Raw genomic sequence first — 22,540 nt, 5'->3', positions numbered from 1 at the left:
GTTACACATGCAATTTCTAAGTGCTTTTACTTGTGAAACTGGGAAGCGAAATTCAACGATTTTTGTATTTTAAGATGGAAGCTAAATAAGTGTCAGATACACAAAAGCGCTACATGAGTATGCCATGCAAACACCCCTGCAGAAGCGGATAAATAGCATCGAATAAAACTAGAAAAGATTTTGTACAAAATGTGAAATGCTTATGCGATATCCACAATAAATTCGCGCCAGTATTAAAAATCCAGTAGCAAAATATGCTACATTTAGCAAAAGAAGAAAAGAAATAAATAATGATTTTTCACACAACGATACGTACATGAATGGTGATTTTGCTTCTGATATAGAGAAGAAATGTACTATTTTTTGCTCACTGTTCCGCGACTGCAGGAAATTATTATTCCTGCGGCAAGACAGTTTTTACTTACACGGTCGCCGTAACACGATGGATAAGAATAGGATGAAGAACACCGTGGTACACGTGGAATAGCGCACAATTGGCTTTCAGTTGTCGAATAATACGCGCAATATTGTATAGATTTCTTCTGTCAATCGCAAGAAAAGTTCCCACGAAGTATAAACTGGGATGGCATCGGCATTGCGAGATCGCGGACAATAGGAGCATTTGGAGTGAAAAGAACTGTTCCTTATTATTCGCGCCATACTTTTCTCTTCTTCTCACTGTATTAACAAAAAATGGAGCTTACCAATGTAATATTTTTTTTTCTCGAAATTTTATTTGAATTTATCTGTAATTATGATTGCGTTGTACGACGACGTTAAAAAAAATCGTGAAGTATTGCTTATCGAGTTTATGTAATAAGTAGATTTGAAGAGAATGTGAAAGGATTTGTTGATTCCAAATACGATAAGAAATGGAAAAGCACAAACTTTAAACAGGTTTTATTTGCATTAGTAGATTTTGAACAAACTTTTCATTTTTATCGCTGAAAACAGTCTTATTTATTTATTACAGAGCAAATATATTTTTAATTTAGTTTTCAAAATCATCACGTAATCGATAATAACGCATCGAAAAGTTCTTCAGAAAAACGCAAATCAGCCCTGCATGCACATATAAGTCAATCGCTTTTTAATTTCTTGCGTCTATTTTTTATTGATTTCAATAATTTAGCAAGATACGAAGTAGCGGACATACAAATATTTATGCAGTACGTTTTCATACTTTTCTTTTGATTTATGTAGCAGCCAACATTGTTGCTTTTTATTCTACAATGTTATTTTATGATATTTAGCTTACATACATGCAATGAAGGCGCACAACAAAATTGTATATTTTTTCTGTATCTTTAACATTGATGTACACAATATGCCGTAAAAGTCTCCTGAGATTTTTGTTCCTTTAGATGATGCTACGATAGACAAAAGAACAATAAACTTTCTATGCAAGATTCAAGGGAGGATAGTATAAAAGTAGTTGCACGTGAAGGTTCGGTAATAAATTTGACGCCGGTTCTTCACTTTTACGCGAATGACTGCCGCGGATGGTTTTTCAAGAGACTTCAGTATCGAACGGGGTCTCTCTTCTAAACTTCTTGTTTCCACTTCATATCACACAACTGAAGAAAAAGCTGTTAAAAAGTAAAACTAGTAGGGAGAACACTCTAGGCACTTTATAATACTCACTGTAATTTTACTTGTTGTGAAATATAATAAGGCATTTAATATTTTGAAGAAAAAGTTGCGTATAAAAAATTTTCATTTGTTCGCGAATATACGCTCCGATTCGTATTCTACTAATAATCTTGAAGACGTAGCGTGGTAATTATTGTAACTGCAGCATTACCAATATTGCAATTACTGTAGCGAGGAGATATGGCAGTTGCTTGATATTAATCTGCACTGAACGTTAATTGCCTTTATCCTGAAAACGCAGCAGCATAGACGCTTGTGTAGTAACATGTAGGGCGCGGAGTTTGCGAGGTTTCACGGCGAGAGCCGTCACTCGACTGATTCGAGATGCATTGTTTATTTGATAATTGCAAATAGCGGTGCAAAATGAAAATTTCGCCCCGACTAAATGATAACGCATGCAAAAACTATCGCATATAAATTGCCACAACGCATCTCGCAACTTGCTCACCGCTTGCCCAAAAAAGCTTATCACGAAACCTCTGATTTTCATGCTCTAGTTTGTATCATTATTATAATGACAATGGCATATAATTATCAATGTAAACTACACGTCACGTATTATTGTTAACATATTTACTGCAACATTATCCGATCTACTCCAAAATTTAGATGAATAACAAAATGCACAGAGATAAAATAGTTGATTAAACAAAGCATTAATTTCGTAATTTATATATTAATATATGAAAGTACCAATTGTTTAACATAAAGTAATTAATTATTTAACTTAAGCGTAAAATATATTTTTGGACGAATTAGTAATTAATTCTCTCTGTTAGCAACGGAACTAGAATATAATGAATATGGAAATGCGACATATGTATATGAATAAAGAAAATATATATATGTAGCTAAGCAACATTAACATTGATATAATAATAATAATTTGTGATGTGAACAATAATAATTTCGATATTAGCATATATATGTATGTGTTTATTATATTGTTAATAAATCATCAGGGTATGAAGTTAACTCATCTAAACTTATAAATCACAGGGGTATCCGTTGTTTCTTTTTCGTTGTTTTTTTTTTATCTTTTGCTCTCACGCCGCGATATTGCGTATGTTTTATGATGCTCTAGTTTCAAATAAAAAACGAACAAAAAATTATAGCGTATATAAAAGATAAAAAAATATGTATGTATGCTAAAAATACGTGACATCTTATCTCACATCTCCTGTTGCCGAATCAGTTTTCCGTTATATTACACATTGTATGCCTGTAAATATTTGAATAAATCTTAGATTTTTATATTGTAAGCGCACACACATGAAATATTACAATATTTATTAGACCAACGCGCTAGGAAAAAATTAAAACTTTAAAGATATAATAATTCAAGAGTAGAGTATCATGTAGAAACATAAATATTTATAGTATCTGTACACCATGCGATGCTAATTGACTCTGGTGGCACGTATGTACATGCGGGGTTGTCGCTGCGACTGTCTCGAGTGTCAGCAAATTGTGTTTCATGTCGACCAGGCGCGACGACATTATCAAGAGTCGCGGTTGAGCGGCCACGCGGAAGAATGTAATATTGCAAACAATAATGTGCTTTTTGTTTTGAATTTTTTCGCGCGCAGATAAAAGCACGCAAATGTATCACACACGCGCGTAGAATGTCTTTCATCGATATGGATAATAAGCGGCTGTCCGAATTGCGCCGCTTCCAAAAGAATTGTTCCGCAAACGAGCATAAGCCGCTTGCAAAACACGGATATTATATTCGGCGTATACGAATTAAATACATTCATTATGCATTCTGAATGCAGGGATTATGCCGGGTGAAAACTCTTACGCGCGGCAGAACCGTTTGATTAATCCTCGTTCACTCCGAAGCGCGGAAAGCATCGTGTATTACGGGAATGAGAGAACCATTCAGAACCGATGTTCTGACTTTATTCAACGATCCTTTCCGCGATCGTCAGGCTCGCCATTAATGGGCCGAAATATTCCGGCGGCGAATCCTAAACGAGACTTCGTATTGCATTCTTCAGACTGCTGCGCGGTATTTCCCGTAGGGATCCTCGTAACTCGCCTTGATGCGTTTTCGATCGATCTTCGAATCTCCTTACGGTCTTCCGCGAGAGAAATGGGAGTATCTGCCTTGCTGGACTTTGGAGTTGTATTGAGCACTATCCACACGGAAAGATCCTTCTTACCAGAACTTTAAATGGGTATTTCTCTCACGTATTTACGACAGTTTGATTTCGGTACTACTGTCTTGATTGGTACTTGAATTAAATGATCTCTGTTTCCTGAAGAAATATCTAACACGTACGGATGTTATCTGATTGTTCGAAAACGCATACGACTGCATATTTAAAATTCATGCCGCTAGAAAATTCATCGTGCTTAATTATTTTATGTGATAAAATTAATATCGGTGTTTATTTATACATATATTTACGTCGAGTTTATGAAAATTTACATTTAAATTTACATTTGAATTTATGAATTAGATTATCAATTGATTAATAAATTACGATTTTTCTTCATAAAATTTATGAATGAGTGATCAATATGACTAAATTAATAACATATTCGTAACATTGAATTTAACTTGTTAATAGACTATTGAATAATTTAATATCGCCGAATTAAAATATCCGTGTGATTGCTGAAGGAAAAACACAACATTATGTGAGCTTATACGAGATGAAGATGGAATTAATCCTCTTTGTCAGGCCACTAGCACGAGAATAGTGGGCGGCATATGGTGGTTCTTCACGCTGATCATTATTTCATCCTACACCGCAAATCTGGCTGCCTTCCTGACCGTCGAGAGGATGATAACGCCGATCGAAAACGCCGCCGATCTCGCAGAACAAACGGAGATACCGTATGGTACTTTGGAAGGTGGAAGTACGAAGACGTTTTTCAGGGTTCGTACGAAATTTTAACAAATATTTTTACATTTTACATAACAATATGTACAAATTTAATATAAAATATGTTTTTTAGTTGTTAATATTGCAATATATTATTATTATATAAAAATATTTGAATATTTTTCGCTAAAAGCTTACTTTATCACATTTTTTCTCGTACGCATACAATTACGCGTTACAATTTTTACGTTGAAATTTTTTATTCTACACATAGTCACTGCTACGCTGTCATTTTATCACACAATGCATTAAACGACATGAAATAACGCAAAACTTATATAAATAGAAGGTAAATTAAAATTCAGCGTGATGATGGACAACATAATATATGTATATTTAAAAACTAAGAGAACTCTCATAATAAAATTATATGAATATATAAAAAAAATGTGTATATATACAGGGTAATTCAAAACAACTTGCGATGTCCTTAAAATGCCATATTCTTGAGCGAAGTCCAAAGCTTAGTTCTCGAGTTATAAGTAATTAAAAATAGTTCGTTACTCACACATACGAATCTGGTATAACGGGCAGATAGGGACGGTGCAACGCATTATAAGACTAACGTTAACACTTGACAGTCTCTACTGGACTCGTGTATGTGAGAGTAGCGAACTATTTTTAATTATAACTTAAAAATTAAGTTTCGGACAAAATTTTTGCAAGAGGAAAAATAGTTTTAGAAATCACTCAAAAATATGCTTGTTTTAAATCACTCTGTATATATATATATATATATATATATATATATATATATATATATATATAAATTAATCAAATCATCAATACATTTGCATCAGAAATATCTCGTGAATCTGAAGCATGCCAATTGGATCGATTTATAGAGAGAAATATACTTTTAAAAATCATACACGTTATACCATTACACCGTTAATATTCTGTGTAATGTTTTACCGGAAAAATACATACTATGTTCATTAAACAAAAACACCGCTTTTATAAGTACTGCTTCCTTTCAGTCTCCTATTTTATAGAGAAACGAGGAAATTAGCGAGAGCGAAGTAATGAGCAAAAAATTTTTGAATTTACCTTTAAAGTTGACAACATCAAAGACCGTTTGCTTAATAAAAACGAGTGGTTTAGAATCCACGTACAAAAGACTAATGGTCGCTTTTAACACAATATTTATTTGTTCGCTTTTCAATTTATTCTTAAAATTAATTTTTAATGAAAATTTTTTAATCAGTATCTGAAGCACAAAATTTAAGAACTGAATATGCAATATACTGAATATAAAACGGCGCTGAAATAATTTGCATAATATAAATGTAGGATTCGAAAATTGGGATTTATCAGAAAATGTGGAGGTTTATGGAATCAAAAAGTCCATCCGTGTTTGTCCGAACCTACGAAGAAGGAATAAAAAGGGTTCTGGAAGGCGATTATGCATTTTTAATGGAGTCCACTATGCTCGATTATGCGGTTCAACGCGATTGCAATCTAACGCAAATAGGCGGTCTACTGGACAGCAAAGGATACGGAATCGCTACGCCGAAAGGTAAATATGAATAAAGCCCGAACGAAATTTTTTTTAATTTGAAATTTAATTACCGACATACTTAACATTAAAAGTTACGAAGTCTTTGAAACAGCTGGTGTCAAATTAAATTTCTGCTAAGGAAAAATCGGCTTCATTAGCCGGCATAGAACAACATAGCCCAAGAAAAGTGTGCTGCTTCCATGTAAAGTAGTTTGTATAGTTAACTAATTACATTATACCAGAAGAATTACGCTTTCCTCGGAGTGGAAAAAATGTTCAGAATTTTTGGAACGCCATATATGCGAAATTTGATCATATATTTTACATGCTCGAAGCTGAAATGCAAGGCTAAAGTTACGTTCGGCCACTGAAAAAGAAATTGCGAAATCCTTGACCTGTCTAACGAAGGCTTTTTATATGCAGGCTCGCCCTGGAGGGATAAAATATCTCTAGCTATTCTCGAGCTGCAGGAAAAAGGTGTAATACAGATTCTCTACGATAAATGGTGGAAGAACACGGGCGATGTGTGCAATAGAGACGACAAGAATAAGGAGAGCAAGGCCAATGCTCTCGGAGTCGAAAATATCGGTGAGTTTATCAAATTACATTCTTTCATCGAAATTGAATTAAAACTACAAATAACAAATACATTGAAGCAGCTAACAGAAATAAATGTACAATTTATCCAGTTACGTTTATTTGGGAGAAAATTTATTTAATCGCGTTTGAGAATATTTACACCAAGCTGTCTAAATTAAAATGTAACGAAATCACGAAATTGTTTCAAAGAGTCAATAATTTGAGATATTTCTAGTGGCGGATTGCATAACGTAGTAACATATTAAAGTACTATGGATTGATTAAACCCCACTGAATTGAATACCGAAAATGATTGCCTCGAACAGTCCTTTCATGATGTTCGCAATGGCTGCTCAATCAATTAAGTTATTGAGTTTAATTGAGGTTGCCAATATGTGCGCGCACGCACGCGAATGTACATACTCAATGGTACATTGGCGAAACAAGATAGTAAAATTGTATTTCGCTCATCAATGACCTAACAAATTTGGATGGTGGTAAGTTGATCTATAAGTTACATTTGCGGGTTGTAAATCTCGACCACTGTTGCGGCATATTCCATTAACGACAGTATATGCGCTGACGAAAGGGTCGTGTTTCAGTAGCCATGTGTCTGGCACGCCTGTTTAAGTTTCAGTCCCAAACTGTGAGATATTCCACTTGTTTTACGAATCACACACGCAACATTGAAAGAGTTATGAACAAACATCTCGTTGTAACGCGATGAAAATTATGAGTGCAAGAAAAACAGACTGTAAAACAAAAATTCACGAATATGCAATTGAGTTAATATTTATAGAAAAAAGTAATGGAATATAAATCATCGCATGTTGTGTGAACGCATCTTTCGCGTAAAATATCATGATAAATTATAGACTTATCTTGATTGCCTTTTTTTTAATTTAAGTATACAAAAACCTTTTTCTACTTGCAAAGGATGTCTACAAGAAATCTTTCTGCAGTTAGATACATTACGCGGATACCAAAATAAATATCGACGAAATCTTTACGGAAAGATCGAATGCGAACATTAGAGTTTCGATCAACGCCGGAAAAGTTAATTTGTTACTGTACGAAAGAGCGATTCGATCGAATGCGAAGGAAACAGAGTCGAAGAAAAGAGCTTTCAAGCGCGGCGGAATCTTGCGCAAAGTTCGCGGACAAAATTTTTCTTAGGACTCTTCGGAAACCGCTTCCGGATTTTTATGGAAGTCACAACAAGTTCCTTCTCTCTCTCTTCGTGCTCTGGCTCGTGTTCTCCTTTTTTTTTCTCCCCGTTTCGCGGAAACTCTCGGGCTACCTACTTTGCCTCCCTTTCCTCTCCGTCGTTTCTCTGTCGTCTGTAACTTGGATAAGTATCCACTTTGCTGACGGTGTAAATGTACTCGACGAGACAGAAAGAAGAACGAACTGTCTCAGCCGGTGTGGCGCGAAAATCTCGCGAAATTACAGTTGAATTGCTAATCTCCTTTCTTTCCAATGTCTCGATTATTTGCCGTAGAAAATGAACGATCGCCGCGGGTTGACCTCTATTACGTTCTTTTATAAGAATAAGTAATCTGGAGAGAAAAGCTCCTTCACGGTAAGCAATCGAGACAGAGATATAAAATATAAATTGGCTTTCTTATATTTCTTTGAAGAGTTTTAGAGATATCTTCCTGTCTCAGAGTGTCAGTTATGTGAAAGTTTTGTGATTATTTTAAATGAAAATTATTTGCATAATTCTGCGAATCTAATTTACGGTAATTTTGTAATCTAATGATTTACAATATCAGACTTGGTAATTAACGTTAATGTTTATTGTGAATTTTAATAATGCTAATAAATGAGATTAAATGAAAGGATAAAACAAGAAACTCGGAACAAAGAACTACTACTAATCAAGTTTTGCCAGCGATAGTTACTTCAACTTCAGTTTGTGTTTTGTCTTTTTAGAACTAGAACTAAAAAGGAACAAAAAAATTAGATAAACTGCGGATTCTTTACGTTGATCTAAAAGTGGAACTAGAAATAAACAAAGGATTAAATGAAATACGATTAAAGTTCACCGATTTAAGCTGTGTAAAAAAAAAAAAAACGCGGTGTTATATATGTTTCACGATACGGTGCCGTTTTATATATCTGACGGACGTATATTTCCCAGCATTGTACATTCATTGGACCGTGCCGTAAATTGACGAGCTTGTCGCAGTGGCGTTAAAGTTAAAATAAACATCGAGGATTCGCTCCGATCCACTTAACATCTGCCTTGCGCGACCTTGCATTCTCTTTGCTCATTTGTCTCGGGGCGCCGCAAACTCCGCGAATTTCCAGATTAGCGGGAGTCTCTCCAAGAACGACGAGTTCCGGAGAATTCCTCCGGTTCGTGCCAAGTGTTTCGCGACAGTCCGCCGTCCTACGTGGAAACTTGGGCGTATATCCTGCAATTCGGCGAGCGGAGAACTTCCTCCCGCGAAACTTGAATCGGCCTGTAGGCGCACAATGTCGCGACCTCGCCCACCCTCGGCTCTTGATATCGCGAAATAGGCGCGAAGCCACGGCGATACCGTGGCGCCCGTGCGAGAAACTTTCGTCTTTCCGGCGAGACGTCCGGACCGTCGTCATAAATCACGACGCTGTAGTTATGCAAATCTACCTTGCATCCCGCGGGATCCCGGCTCAGTTGTCTCTCCGTCAACGATAAGTGGACACTTTTTAGCCCGCTCGAAAGTGCCCGCACCCTCCATACTTTGTTCTCCATTCTTCCTCTCGGCTTGAGATATATAACTGAAAGTTTTTCGCAGGGATAAAAAAAAAATGTTTGCCGACATAAGTGTATTTCATGAATGTTTTATCGCACTTTGATTTCCTCACTTTAAACTTTTTGACTTATGTAAATTTGAAGTCGCTGGAACATCATATAATTTATTTGAAAAAGTATTGTAGCTTCTTAAAGATTTAAGTGGAGGAACAACTGCGCTAAAATTGTTATACTTATGTAGTTGCATAACTGCGATTAGTGCGTTAACTTCTCGTTGTTAAATCGATACGAGGGAGCAAGAGATCGAAAACTTCGCCGAAGACGAACTCGCTGACTGCGTGAAGCAGAACTTTGCGCACCGTATTTTCGTGAACTGAAAACTCACTTTTTGATCATGAGAAAAGGAATATCGGCAACTTTCAATATTCCTAACTCACATACTGAAGTGTTTACTGCGGAGTTAATTTGCTCGAACTTTGTGTACACATTCTATGTTTTGCATTAAATTACTAATTTCGAGTAGTTTTACATTGATTATTATGCTTCATGCGAATGTATTGCATGTAAAATAATAAGAAAAGAAGAACATAGCAGCGTACAAACTCACCGACGTATCAACGCGCGATTCTTGCCGGAAAGTTTCAGCATTACGAAAAATCCTGCGGGATCCTTCTAGAAACCGCCTTTAATTTCGAATGCAGAGCGCTCTTTGAACTTCCGCATACTTTCCATCCCTTTGTTTCCGTCCGGGCGCTAGACTTTTCTTCATCGAGCGTAAATAGTTCACCGTCCGAGTTCACTGTTTTCGCACGACTCCCGCATCGCAATAAATACAAACACTTCGCCATTTATCAGTATATACGTTTCCACGCACGCCTCACTCGCGGTCGTTACTTGCGGATACTCTATCGCGAACTTTCCCCATGAAACAGACCAAAAAGTGCAGCGGGATCGATCTGAGAGTGCCCGTCTCGCTTAGATATTGCGCGCACGATTCTCCGCGGCCGCCACCGCGAACTTTTTTCTCTTCGCCGTACTACTTTTTTTCTTCCCTTTGCTCTCTGACAAACTAGCGCCACAAAGAAGGGCTGTGGGAAAAAGGGAGCCCCGAGATGGAGGACAAACACGCCCCGTCTTGCCTGCCAACGGGGTTGCGCGTCTCGCTCGATGAAATTAGAGGTAGAGCGGGCCCGCCGGCATTAAAATAATGAGCTTTCGGTTTTGTCATTCCAGGCGGTGTTTTCGTCGTGCTGCTGTGCGGCCTGGCGCTCGCAATCCTGGTAGCAATCCTTGAATTCTGCTGGAACTCCAAAAAGAATGCCCAATCGGATCGGGTAAGCGAAATGAAATACCGACAGGACGGTATAGAATTTTATGCTTTAGGTGAACGTGCTGCATGAGTTGTACTTTCTCTTGGTTGAACGGGATCGTTTGAGTCTCGGTTCAAAATTCTAATATTTCTCAAATTATTTATTGTCTTCTTGACATATTAATCCGGCTTGAAAATTGAAGTTTTTTAAATTATTAGTCGTATTGCTTTAAACTGAGCAATAAATAAGTCATATATAAAAATAAAATTTTATTCTATTTGTGGCATCAAAGACGAATCTTTGTAGTCTTTCGAGTTCTCGTGTTTTTAGATGAAATATCTATCTCCTACGTTTCACCAATATTTGCCTCGCGCAAATATATCATTCACTTGCAATTCCACCAGCCAAACGCAATTTAGACTAGATGACCGTGCTATATTCGCGCGCGATCGAAAGAACGACATCCCGTCGAGCGACAAACGACCTCGCATAACGGAGAAATCAGCCTTGCATGCGTTCGGTTTCGTATGATCGTTCTCTGTATTGTCTCTTGGTGTCTATGTCGTACCTGTCACGGCTGCCGCCTGCATCGCCGATGATACCCCCCCTCGGATGGTAAACACACGTGCACCTGCTGCGCATCGACCACGTTTAATCACTCGACAGTCCCTCTGCGCCGAGATGGCCTCGGAATTGCGATTCGCCGTCCGCTGCGGCTCCCGGCAGAGGCCCGCCGCGAAATCGCGCAATTCCGCGGCCGCCGGGCTGTGCGGCCGTTGCAGCCCGCGCAGCACCTCCAGGAGAAGGACGCACCTTTGCTCCTCGGAACACGAGGAGACCACCTACATACCGAGCATCGAGATCCCGCGATTAAATGGTGTAAGTCTTGTCCCGCACGACGGGCTCGCGATCAGTCTCGATCGGCGTCTCAACGCTAAATTGCACTTTTTAATACGCCAAACAATATTCTTACTCAACATTTTTTTATTCAAATCTTTTTTTATCTCAAATGAACCTACCGAAGACAGCCGATTGTTGATCGCAAAGCGACACTCATTCCACGGTAATGCAACTTACTCACCGAGCGGAGCCAATTGCAGATTCGGAATTTTTAAGGATTTTGCCTTTTAATGAAAGAACTGCTCTCGAAAACGATATGTGCCGTTAGTTGAGAATCCTGCAATAAACCATACGGTGATTAAATTACCGTGCAAAGAGCGCAGCTTCCAAAAAGCCCAAATATTTCTCACTTTTTTATCGTAGAAATTTAAAATCGGAGAAATCATGGGTAGACGAAGAATATCAAGTTCTATACATCGACTGACAAGGGAGTATTACAATTGACAGTTTCCTCCCACAACGGATTCCGCAATGTCCGTTTCTGTATATATCTACGTCTCTCTGTAAAATGCTATGATGATGTGTATACGTTTTTGGATAGCCGTTGTATTAATTTTAGATGGCGAGAATATTCTTTGCGACGAGAGTGCGTATTGTAAAATATATATTTAATCGCAAGATGTTTCTCAATATCGCACGTTCGTACGTCGCAGTGAGCAAACTGCCTGCAGTGTGTGACGACAGTCATCGCAAAATTATATCACACACGCTTACAATTGCAGCACACATACCACACACACGCACACACGTAAGACGTAATTGCATGCACAAACTTGTAACGATAACAACGCGCGCTCTATTGCGCGCTATACCTCGGAGCGTAATTTAGTGGAATTTCTATCAAGAATGGTTTAGCTTCGTGACGCACACGTTACGCGATACATGAATGAAATTGATGTCTTAACGCATCTATCACGTTTACTTCGTTGAGCAAAATCGATAACATTCTTCCTTAGGCGGAATATATTACTTTTTGATGGAACGCGTTATCTTTCAATGCAAACCTATCAGGAATATTCCATATGAAAACTTGCAAGAGTGCACTTTACAAGCATTATTCTCGAAAAATGGAGTAGTATCTTAAAAACACAAAGTAAAATACACGAAGTAAAATATTTCAGCGCCTAAATCGCACCGAGCAGCCCAAAATCTTGCGAAGAGGTCTCATGATACGGAAGTAATTTTTTCGAGCTGTGTCACATTTTTAGACGCCTCTCTCTTTTCCTTTATGTTCAAAGTATAAGGTATTTTGTCGAGTCTGTGAGGCGGAAAACTCGGAAGAGAGTAAAAAGAATTTAAAACGTCGTGGTCTCTCGCTATATTTTACAATAACGTATCTTTTACTTTATATAAAAACCCAAACTTATTGTTTCAAAATTATTAGAAGTTTTCATTGATGATATCAGTGTTAAAATTGAAAATTTTTACTTTATAAAAATACTTTTATTTTTTCTCTTTTTTTAAAAGAAAATGATTCTCTTAATTGGCAAAAATCATGAGACAAGTTATCCAAGAAGTTGATGAGAAAAATCACGCACGTTCGAAAACTAAGCATTTAATCTTTCCGTCTCGTACGACGGTGTCTAGAAGGTATGAACTGAGATGGGCAATATCTTTCATTAGCAGCGGAAACTTCGTAAGATGTCGACATGCTCCGGAGCAAATTCCCCCGCGACAAGAGCGATAACCTATTGCTCTCTCCCTTTATCTCTTTCCACTCTAGTGTCTCTTCCTCTCATCATAGACTATCTTACTTTAAAGTTTAATTACGATCGTGTCGAGGTGAAATTAGCAACTCAATCGAATTTCATCGACGGGTCTGTTCAAAACCACATCTGATTGTCACTCCTAATTCCAGTATGTTCTCGCAGATATACGATATTATCTTTCGAAGGACTATCCGCCAAATACTGCCGCGTAAATGTGGCGTGACACGATCAATTGTAGCAGGATCGAATTGGAACAACGCTGCTTCCGCTAACTCAGCAGCAATGATTGCGAATGTTTTTTTGTCTAATTGTATTTCCTTTTCCCTAAGCTTGACGCTCCAAAACTTCCTCCCGGCATTGCTTAGCAAACAATTGCACGATCTTGAATCACGAATTCTGATTTTATGAACAACTTACGCTCTTCGATCATCATTGACGCTTATACTTTTTAATATAAAAACAGTTATTTTGAAACAAAATAATAATCAGACGCGCGATACACTTCTGCATGCCCAAATGAGAATCTGTGAAATGTTCAAGAAATCGTATGTGCATATAACAGTGATTAATTTATGTGCATTTTGCGTACCATTTGTCTCTGATACACACAGCGAACAGTGAGTCGCACATTAACGAGAAAATGCAGTCGCAGCGAAGACGACGCATTCTGAATTCCAATAAACCACATCGACCGCATTATTCTGTTTCCATCAGTTTCGAATTCTGTAACATTATCACAATGTTACACAAATGGCTGAAACCATAACTTTCGCGTTTATAAGCGCAAATTATTATCTGTTCAGACAAAATTTACGTGCACCGTAAATCTATATAATAGGATTAATGCACGTTGATGTTAAAACATTTCCGTACTTGATTGCAGTGAATATATAATTGTTAATGACTTTATATTAATTTTATATTATGGTTGTTTACGTTTTTCAGAACTTTTGTTTTTCAAAATCAGTTTTACCTCTGAATGTTTTTATAAAGTTACATAAAGTTTACATTAAAGTTACATAATACAAAACTTGTAAATAAATTCAAAAATATCTTTGTTTGCATTTAACATTAATTAATGTGTCTGCGTTTGCGTTGAAATAATTAAGTGTTAAGTCAGCACGCATTAGCGTCAACTATCATTTCGTAATTACTTACATAACATCGACGATCGCACTATTATTTGCAGAGAAACGCTTTATTGACCGCGCTAGGCCGGTCTTTTAACTGGTATTATCTGCATGTATACGACGCACACGCTTCGTTCTATTCTAAAAACGTGATCCGAAAGCCGTATCGGCATTGCTGTATCCCGGAAATTGCTGATAAAAAAATTTGTTTCGCGGAGCACGTGCCGCCAGTTTCGAACAGACAACTTTAAAGACGTAGTTATCAACGCTACTGTGCACGCGGCTCAGTGATAAGCGTCTCGCCTACCTTTAATAACTTTTAACAACCTCGCGCAACTTTTAATAACTTGCCTGTCCACTTGCGTCGTAGCGGAACTTGGCCCTTAGCCGCTTGGCGGGATGCAGCTAACACTCGCGTTTACTTCTCTCTTAGCAGGAGGGTGGTGCGTTGTCGATGACGGAGATGAAGAAATCATTGAGCTTCGATCAAGTGTCCCATGGCGGGAACACCTAGCACAGGCCTCATTCTCACCTTCGTCCTCAGCAGCAGCAGCAGCAGCAGCAACAGCAGCAGCAGCAACAGCAGCAACAGTCACAGCAACAGCAACCGCCACCGTGCAAAGTCACCCCCACGCACACACGTCACACACACTGCCACTCACATTCACATCTACACAGCCACCATGCGCACAAACACCAAGCACCTCCGCTGAGGCAGAGACGGGGCTCTTCGGACATCTTGGGTCAAGGTATGATCGCCTATCGGCCACAAATGTCAATATAATCCCACCCTATCGTATGCTAGCTTGACCGTTTCCGTTAAATTTGTACGGCTTAGCCGTGTATCATGGATGCGATTCTAACAAACTTGGCAATGTAAAAGGAACATTCTAAGATGATAAAAATTGCTATTATTACATAGACTATTTCTGATTATCTATATTTTTGATAATTGCACAATTTATTGGAATATATTTTTTATTCCTTTCGTCAAAAATACGTGCCTGTGCTTGGAATGTAAAATAAATTGCAACGAATGCGCTAGAATAATAAATATCAAATCGGAAATGTGTAAGTAGAACGCAGTAGTTTTTTTTTTTCAATAATGAAAGAGTTTAAAGTTTTTCAATAATTGAAGAGTTTAGATATAAAATTTACATTTTTCACGATTTTTAGTTTCATAACGTAAGCAAATGTAACGCGAGTACAAAGTTCTTTAAAATTATAGTTTAAAGGCCATAAAACGTAAATTATAGATTCGAGCCTGTCTCATCAGTTCTTATCGTAAAACGTACAATATTGTTTATGCTTATGTAATCTCAGGATGTGCTTAAAAAATCTCTGATGCTCGCGATACATTTGATTGAATGTAGTGAAAGAAGTATCTTACACATCTAAAATAAAAAAAAAATTATAGTATAAAAAAGCCGATAGGGAATCGAAGATACTTACTCAACGTAGCTTTACTGAAGTGAATTATTAACTGCTGCATTAGGAGGTGACCACCCTGAGAATATTCTCTGGAGATTCGACTCCGACCTAGCGGGTGAACCGGACATAGTTATCTCTCCGCCACCCCCGCCGCCCGCGCCACCCTCGGCGACGGTCTCGAGGAACACGACTCTTTGACCAATACTCGAGGAAGTACCGGTAGGTGTGCCCGCTCACAGGCAACTGCTCACACAGGCTTCGGTCGTCTTCAACGTGTCCGATCATAAGGAGACGTGCTTATAGCACATATAGTCGCCAGGGCGGGTTGGTGAACCGCAACGAGGGCCATCCCGCGCCGACGACGATGCTGGATCATCATCCATCGAAAGCGTGCAAACGTAAAAAACTGAAGCCGAAATTACCATAATGCGGACGAGTGCGCCGAGTAACGGAGATAGTGCTTTTCACAAAATACGAATTTCTTCGACGCGCATATGCAACGCGCTCACATATTGTTTTGATCAAGCGTTCGCGTAATAAGCTCAATGCTCCGAGGATCCGGCGTATTACGCGCCGACATGATTCCGCGATGTATATTCACGAAAGTATCGATCGGATTAGCGCGGACGCAAGTGAACATACGTTCTAATCGGAATAGTGAAATCTGTGTAGCTGCTATGCGCGTCTGCTGGTGGAGGAGGCATCAACGAGGAAATGTTTCCTGAAATTATTGGTATCTCACGGCGAATGCTCGCCGATCTATGAAGACAACGGAATGCCATTTTCGCGAGCGACACGTATCCCGCCGATAACTGATGGAAACGTACGTTTGACTAGCAAACCGAGCCTGGATCGAAATCAAATTGAAAAGTGCCAGTGCGTGAGAATCACGAATCAATCGGGATAATAGGAAGTGCATGGAAAATGAAATGCCACGCGCAATGCCAGTTGACCAGGAATTGCTCGTGTTTCGGAATTTCCCGAGGCAACGGTAGAATCGGTAGTGGAACGAATGTTTGTTCGAAGTGTTCAACCAAATCGACCGGAACCGGACTACAATGCTATGCATGTTAGCGAAGCGCAAGCGTAAGCCGAAATACTATAGCCGAATTTCAAGTTAAACATATCGAAGTGGGTTTAAAATTATCAGCGAAGCTTGTCAAAGGCCGGTTTTCACACATAGAAATGTTATACCGACTGTATCGCGACCTGTCGAAGCTAGATATTATACGCGAAAGCCGACAATAGATCATGAAACATCATTTATTGCGAAATAGCTAACAAAGTATAGCTAACAAAGCAATTATCACTTGATTAATTGCGAATAATATATAATTCACAGACATTAATTGGTCGTGATATGGTCGGATTGCGGTTTTTCGTGCAGTTCTATATGTGAATATGAGCGTTAAACCGATTGCAAGATCGCTGACACGGTCGCATGTCAAAATCAACGTCTATTGGAATACAATTTCCAGTGACAATAATTTCAGACCGCAATTTTGCCAGTATTACCATAATACTTGTCGAATGAATATTTTACCTCTCGCGAAAATCTCGATCGCAGTTGCGACACAGGCGGAACCAATAGACAAGTAAATCGTAGACTGAACAACTAAATAGAACTTTCATACGCGATGACAGGCATAGCACCGGGCAATAAAACATCGGCTGTATCATATGACTCGGACCAAATTCAGATTAGTAATCACTGCCAATTTTAGCCTAAACAAATGTCAAAGCGGCCAATAATTTTGGGCAAAAACGAACAACAATCGAATTACAAAAAACAAATACAAACGCTTAGAAATTCTGATAATAAGAAATATAACATTAACAATTTAATAACTAATTTATTAAGTTTATTCTCTCACACACATATAATTCGCAGAATGCGATTCAAATTTAATAGAAACTTATCATATTTTTAATTTGCTTATAAAAAATTTTTCAAAAAATTAATCTCAAAGTTCGAGTCATGTAACAAAATTACAATAATATAAAGCAAACAATTTTTCATTAAAATTTTATTAAAATAATACAATAATAATATTTAAGCCTGTATTTTGTATATTTCATAAATTTCATGGAAATTTCTTTTTTAATTAAAACAATGAGCAATTTAGTGAAAGTAGTCTTTTTTAAAGGAAACATTGGCAGTTTGCAATTTGCATTTGAAAGACCAGAAATTGAGTCGTAAGATACTTCAAAAGATAAAAAAAACAAATACGATCTTTATGGCATTTAGCCGTTGTATTATATAAACAAAATAGTACATTAATTGTTGAGAAGTGATTTATATATAAATCTTTTGTATAAATATATGTGCAATTTATAAATACACTTAACGCAAATATATGTAAAAAATATGTATATGAGTGTATACGTGTGTACATATATACGCATGTGTTGCGCGCGTGCGGTAGATGAGAAAATTTGTCGAGAGCGTGCGAGTGCGCCAAAAGACCTAGTCATATTTTGACACAATCGAGAATAGTTTATTATCATTGATGTGTGTACAGCGTGTGTTTTTCACGGGAAAAAAAAAGAAAAGTGAGTAAGCCGATTAAACTGTACGACAGTTTTTAGCTGCACGCCGCGGTGTTTCGTATTGTGAATATATTATATTATATGCGTACATCGCTGTTTGTTGAGAAGATTACGTCATACAGTGAATTTATTAATATGTTATTAGCCGTTGGACAAGGAGGGTGAATATATAAGTGTGTATGTATGTGAATACTTAACTGGAAAGTATGCTGCGCAAAAAAAAAGGAAACAGAGAAATAATTAAAAACGTGTGAGAAAACAAAGAATCTATACTGCCATTACATTTAATAAGCATTTCGCGACACATTTTCAATTCAATATATTTACACGGCTGCAATACGCGTATCTACGTTGCACGGAACATACAGTTCAAACGCGATTGTTGTAGAATTGATCAACAAAATGCGATGGCTCTATGTCTGCGAAAATGATGTATAGATTTGCAATTGAACAAAACCGACATCAAAATATGCGCAATAGTGATCGTGTTTTCCTATTTGCATGAAAAATATTTCACATGTACACTTTTGTGATAGCTTCTATCGACATTTCTTCTAAAAATTGAAATTTGGAATACGGTTGAATTTTGTTACAACATTGTGTATCTCACAGCGGAATTCAGCTTTATATTTCTTCCTTGCGTAAAGATGAAAAAGACGAATGATGTAAAATAGCAGTTTGAGCTAAAAGCTGACAATGATCGATAAACTGATAATCGGAAACTATCTGTAAAAATGTTTATATAAATGTTCATCAACAATGTGAACAAGAAATATCTGGATACTTTCTTTACATCGAAATAAAAGGTTTGAACATTGATTGTATAATTTTAGTATAATGCAGAGAATAAACATTTTCGATGCTCTTGAGATTTTCAAGAAAATGTTAGCAATATTGGCAGATTGACAACAAATTTGATCGAATTCGCTCCTAATCTGCTAACATTGTTAATATTTGATTATCTGGGCTCCTTAAAAATAAGTAAATAAGTAAATCTTAATATAAGTAAAAATTTTTTATAATTGTTTTTTTTAACAATTGCGGAATTAATTATAAAAAGAACGTAACAGCAGTAGCAATATTTGTGAAAAAATAACTTTAAATATTTAAATGAAAATATTTAATATTTTTATTTATGAAAATTGATGAATAATTTTACAATTGCATTTCTCCATGACAAGTGATTCTGTCAGCACGGCACTTCATGAATAAGATGACAAGTCAATACGATGTTCCATCAATCACAACAAACTTCTCAACAGGATATTTCGAAGTATCCGTGCCTACGACCATCCATCCACGACCACCACTACATTGTTTATGCCAATCTCATTCTACATCCGCATCCCCGACAAATCTACCGGCAAGATATCACGATAGTGCATCCAATCGATTTTAACAATCCGAAATGGACTATATTCGCCGGATTTCGAGGAAACTGTTTCATCAGATCTGGAATCGTACATAAACGGATATCCGCGCAACAAAGAGGATAAAGCAGTCTTTCACTGAAATGCATGATTGGACAACTCTCAGATTCTCTAATCGGATCAAAGATTTGATCCTAGCTTGGAAGTTTCAGATAGTTAAACAGTTTGGATAATTTCGATTCCAAAATCAAACACCAAATAGTTCAGATCTTTCGAGCTAAAGGCGTCAATTATGCCTTTGAGTTTAAAATGTTTCGAGATAAAACGTTTTTCATCTAAGTATTTGTGCATTAGCATTATTGGTAAAAAATTTTAAATGTCTAATGTATTCATTAATTTACATATTATTTAAATTTTTGTTACTATTTTGTACATTTAATCTATTTTACAAATGCGTTTTTATGAAACGCTTAGAAATGCCGAATTATCAAACATATGGCTTTGAGTCATAATATGCGAATAGTTAAACACGATGCGCACGATCCGATAATGCCTTCGTAAATTAGAAGGCATTATCGATGACTGTATGTGTATATCTGAACAGTTTGAACTTCACCATATATGATACTTGATGACTTAATACTCATCTTATTTATGTGTGTTGCAAATTTATATTATGCGTTATAGGTATCTACTCAATATTGTAGCAGAAAAACGCGTTTATACTTTTTCGATGAGCGAACAATTTTATATCATTTTATTTTCCAAAGTTTTCTGATTTCAATTGTTTTAATAAAATAAATATTACATTTATTTTAGCAAATAGTAATTGGCGAATTAGACGCAAAGTATAATTTAATAAATAAATAATAATTAATAAATCAATTTAATGCAAGGTGTGATGTGCATTCTTTTTAATCGCATTGTTATTTGATATATTATTGTGATGAAAAACTTTTAACAGTTACAGATAGCGGTAAATGTCGTTAACATAAAATACCGCTATTAATGCCAATGTCATTTCAGAAATGTCATATCGCTAATTGCGTACATTTTGTGCTTCGAAATGCAGCGTCAAATTGTCGGGAAAAGGCTAAATCGTCATCCAAGTGGGCATGTTACAGCCACGTTATATTGAAAATTGCATTTGTTTAGTCATATCGCTTCAAAGAGAATACGTTAAAATCCAGGTCATTCCTCGATATTTGAGAGGACTAGGAGAAAAATAAGAGAAAGGCACGTGGAACGTAATCATCTCTAGAGCGAAGCTCTAATAGCTTTTAAGAAAGCTAATTATTAATAGGTACATTTAGTTTACGATTTATTTTTTGAAATAACTCTCACGATACGTGCTTCCAGATACGAATAATAAATAAAAAATATATTTAGAAGAACATTTAGTAAATTAATAAATTTGTTATCCGCTCTATCTTCAATTCTTTTGTAAATTAACAAATTTAGTATATTCACACTTTTTTAATTCTCACTGAGAAATAATTCTCTTTTGATTGATACTTATCTGTCATAAAATACCTATTACACCAATATTTAAATTGCATCTTTACGTTTTTGCTGTGCGCTGCAATTACGCGCTGAATGCTAAATAAATACATTGATGCGAAGAGACCGTAGAAAGCAGAAAAATTTTCAATATTGCTTAACGAGACCCTGGAACAAACGATCCTCTTGCATCAACTCTCTTTCCTCTCTCCGTTTCTCTTCCTATTTTTTGTCTTCCAAAGCACTGAAACCAATTGAAAGATCCATTAATGCCTCAGTGCTCTTTAAAGCAGGTGTCATCAACGATCCTTACTTTTCTTCAGCTTGACACAACTACGAGCATTTGCGCCGATTATTTTTGGTATTTCGATTTGTTAACAAATTACAAAGATAAAAACGGGATTTATCGCAGGCTATTCATTAGCAATATTAAATTAAGATAACGCGTAAATTAACAAAAATATAAAAATACACAATTCGCGAAAAAGCACATCTATCACTTTTAACAATTATTTCTTCATTGTTGATTGCCATCTGTCTTGAGTAATTTCATTGTATATCAGTATACGTGTATTTGTAAAATGCACCAGTATATTTACAGACTTTATTTCTTTTAAACGTATAATTCTCGTTTATTTAATGAGAAGGTTGAACAAGAGTACTACATGACTGAACAATTTTTTTATTAATTTTTCTGTTATTAATTCAACAGCAAAATGAAGAAAGAGAATTTTATCAATTAAATTTATTCAATAACATTTCACAAAATAATTAAATATAAGAATATTTTGGGATATAATGTTTGTACTGCAGTTATATATATACATATTTCTAGAATTATTTTAAGTTGAAAAATTTAAATATTTATGAATACACTTTGTGAAATGATTGTGTAGATAAAGAGACAAACAGTAATAATTTATAAACTAAATGTACTTAGTACACATAGATATATATAAATATGTGTATAAATACAGATATATCCATTATTTTTGTCAAATATTATATAAAACCATTAGCCATTCTGATTTATAGAGAGATTATTTGAAAATGAAAATCGTAATTACGCTGTTTGTAATCTTGCATTTTATATGAAACATATTAAAATCCATAATATCGTATGTGTTTATTACCGTTGGAAAAATGTTATTCAATTTTTTGAAGCAAAAAATTTTTTGATGCCAAACTTGATAAACGACTGCGAATCTCCTCCCTCATTTTTACTTTCTTTTACAATAATGTGGCTGCTCAATCAAGTTGATTGCGTTCC

General features: G+C 36.4%; 1 protein-coding gene across 4 annotated transcripts in view; it reads left to right on the top strand.

The window, feature by feature from the left end:
- The window catches only part of LOC105670103 (glutamate receptor ionotropic, kainate 2), a 137,707-nt gene extending 121,651 nt beyond the window's left edge, over positions 1 to 16,056 (top strand). Inside the window, exons 15-21 of one of the 4 annotated variants that reach the window (XM_067353981.1) lie at positions 4,347 to 4,544; positions 5,844 to 6,069; positions 6,475 to 6,639; positions 10,604 to 10,704; positions 11,347 to 11,557; positions 14,853 to 15,168; positions 15,915 to 16,056. In XM_067353981.1, coding sequence (XP_067210082.1) covers positions 4,347 to 4,544; positions 5,844 to 6,069; positions 6,475 to 6,639; positions 10,604 to 10,704; positions 11,347 to 11,557; positions 14,853 to 15,168; positions 15,915 to 15,921 — 1,224 coding nt within the window. In that variant the 3' untranslated portion in view covers positions 15,922 to 16,056. The other 3 variants (XM_067353980.1, XM_067353982.1, XM_067353983.1) reach the window with 3 other exon arrangements.
- Positions 16,057 to 22,540: the final 6,484 nt, after the last annotated feature.

Source organism: Linepithema humile, chromosome 4 (assembly GCF_040581485.1).
Source record: "Linepithema humile isolate Giens D197 chromosome 4, Lhum_UNIL_v1.0, whole genome shotgun sequence".
NCBI classification, from domain to species: Eukaryota; Metazoa; Arthropoda; class Insecta; order Hymenoptera; family Formicidae; genus Linepithema; species Linepithema humile.
Note: the sequence above shows the minus strand (reverse complement) of the source record. Positions and strands in the feature narration are given on the sequence as shown.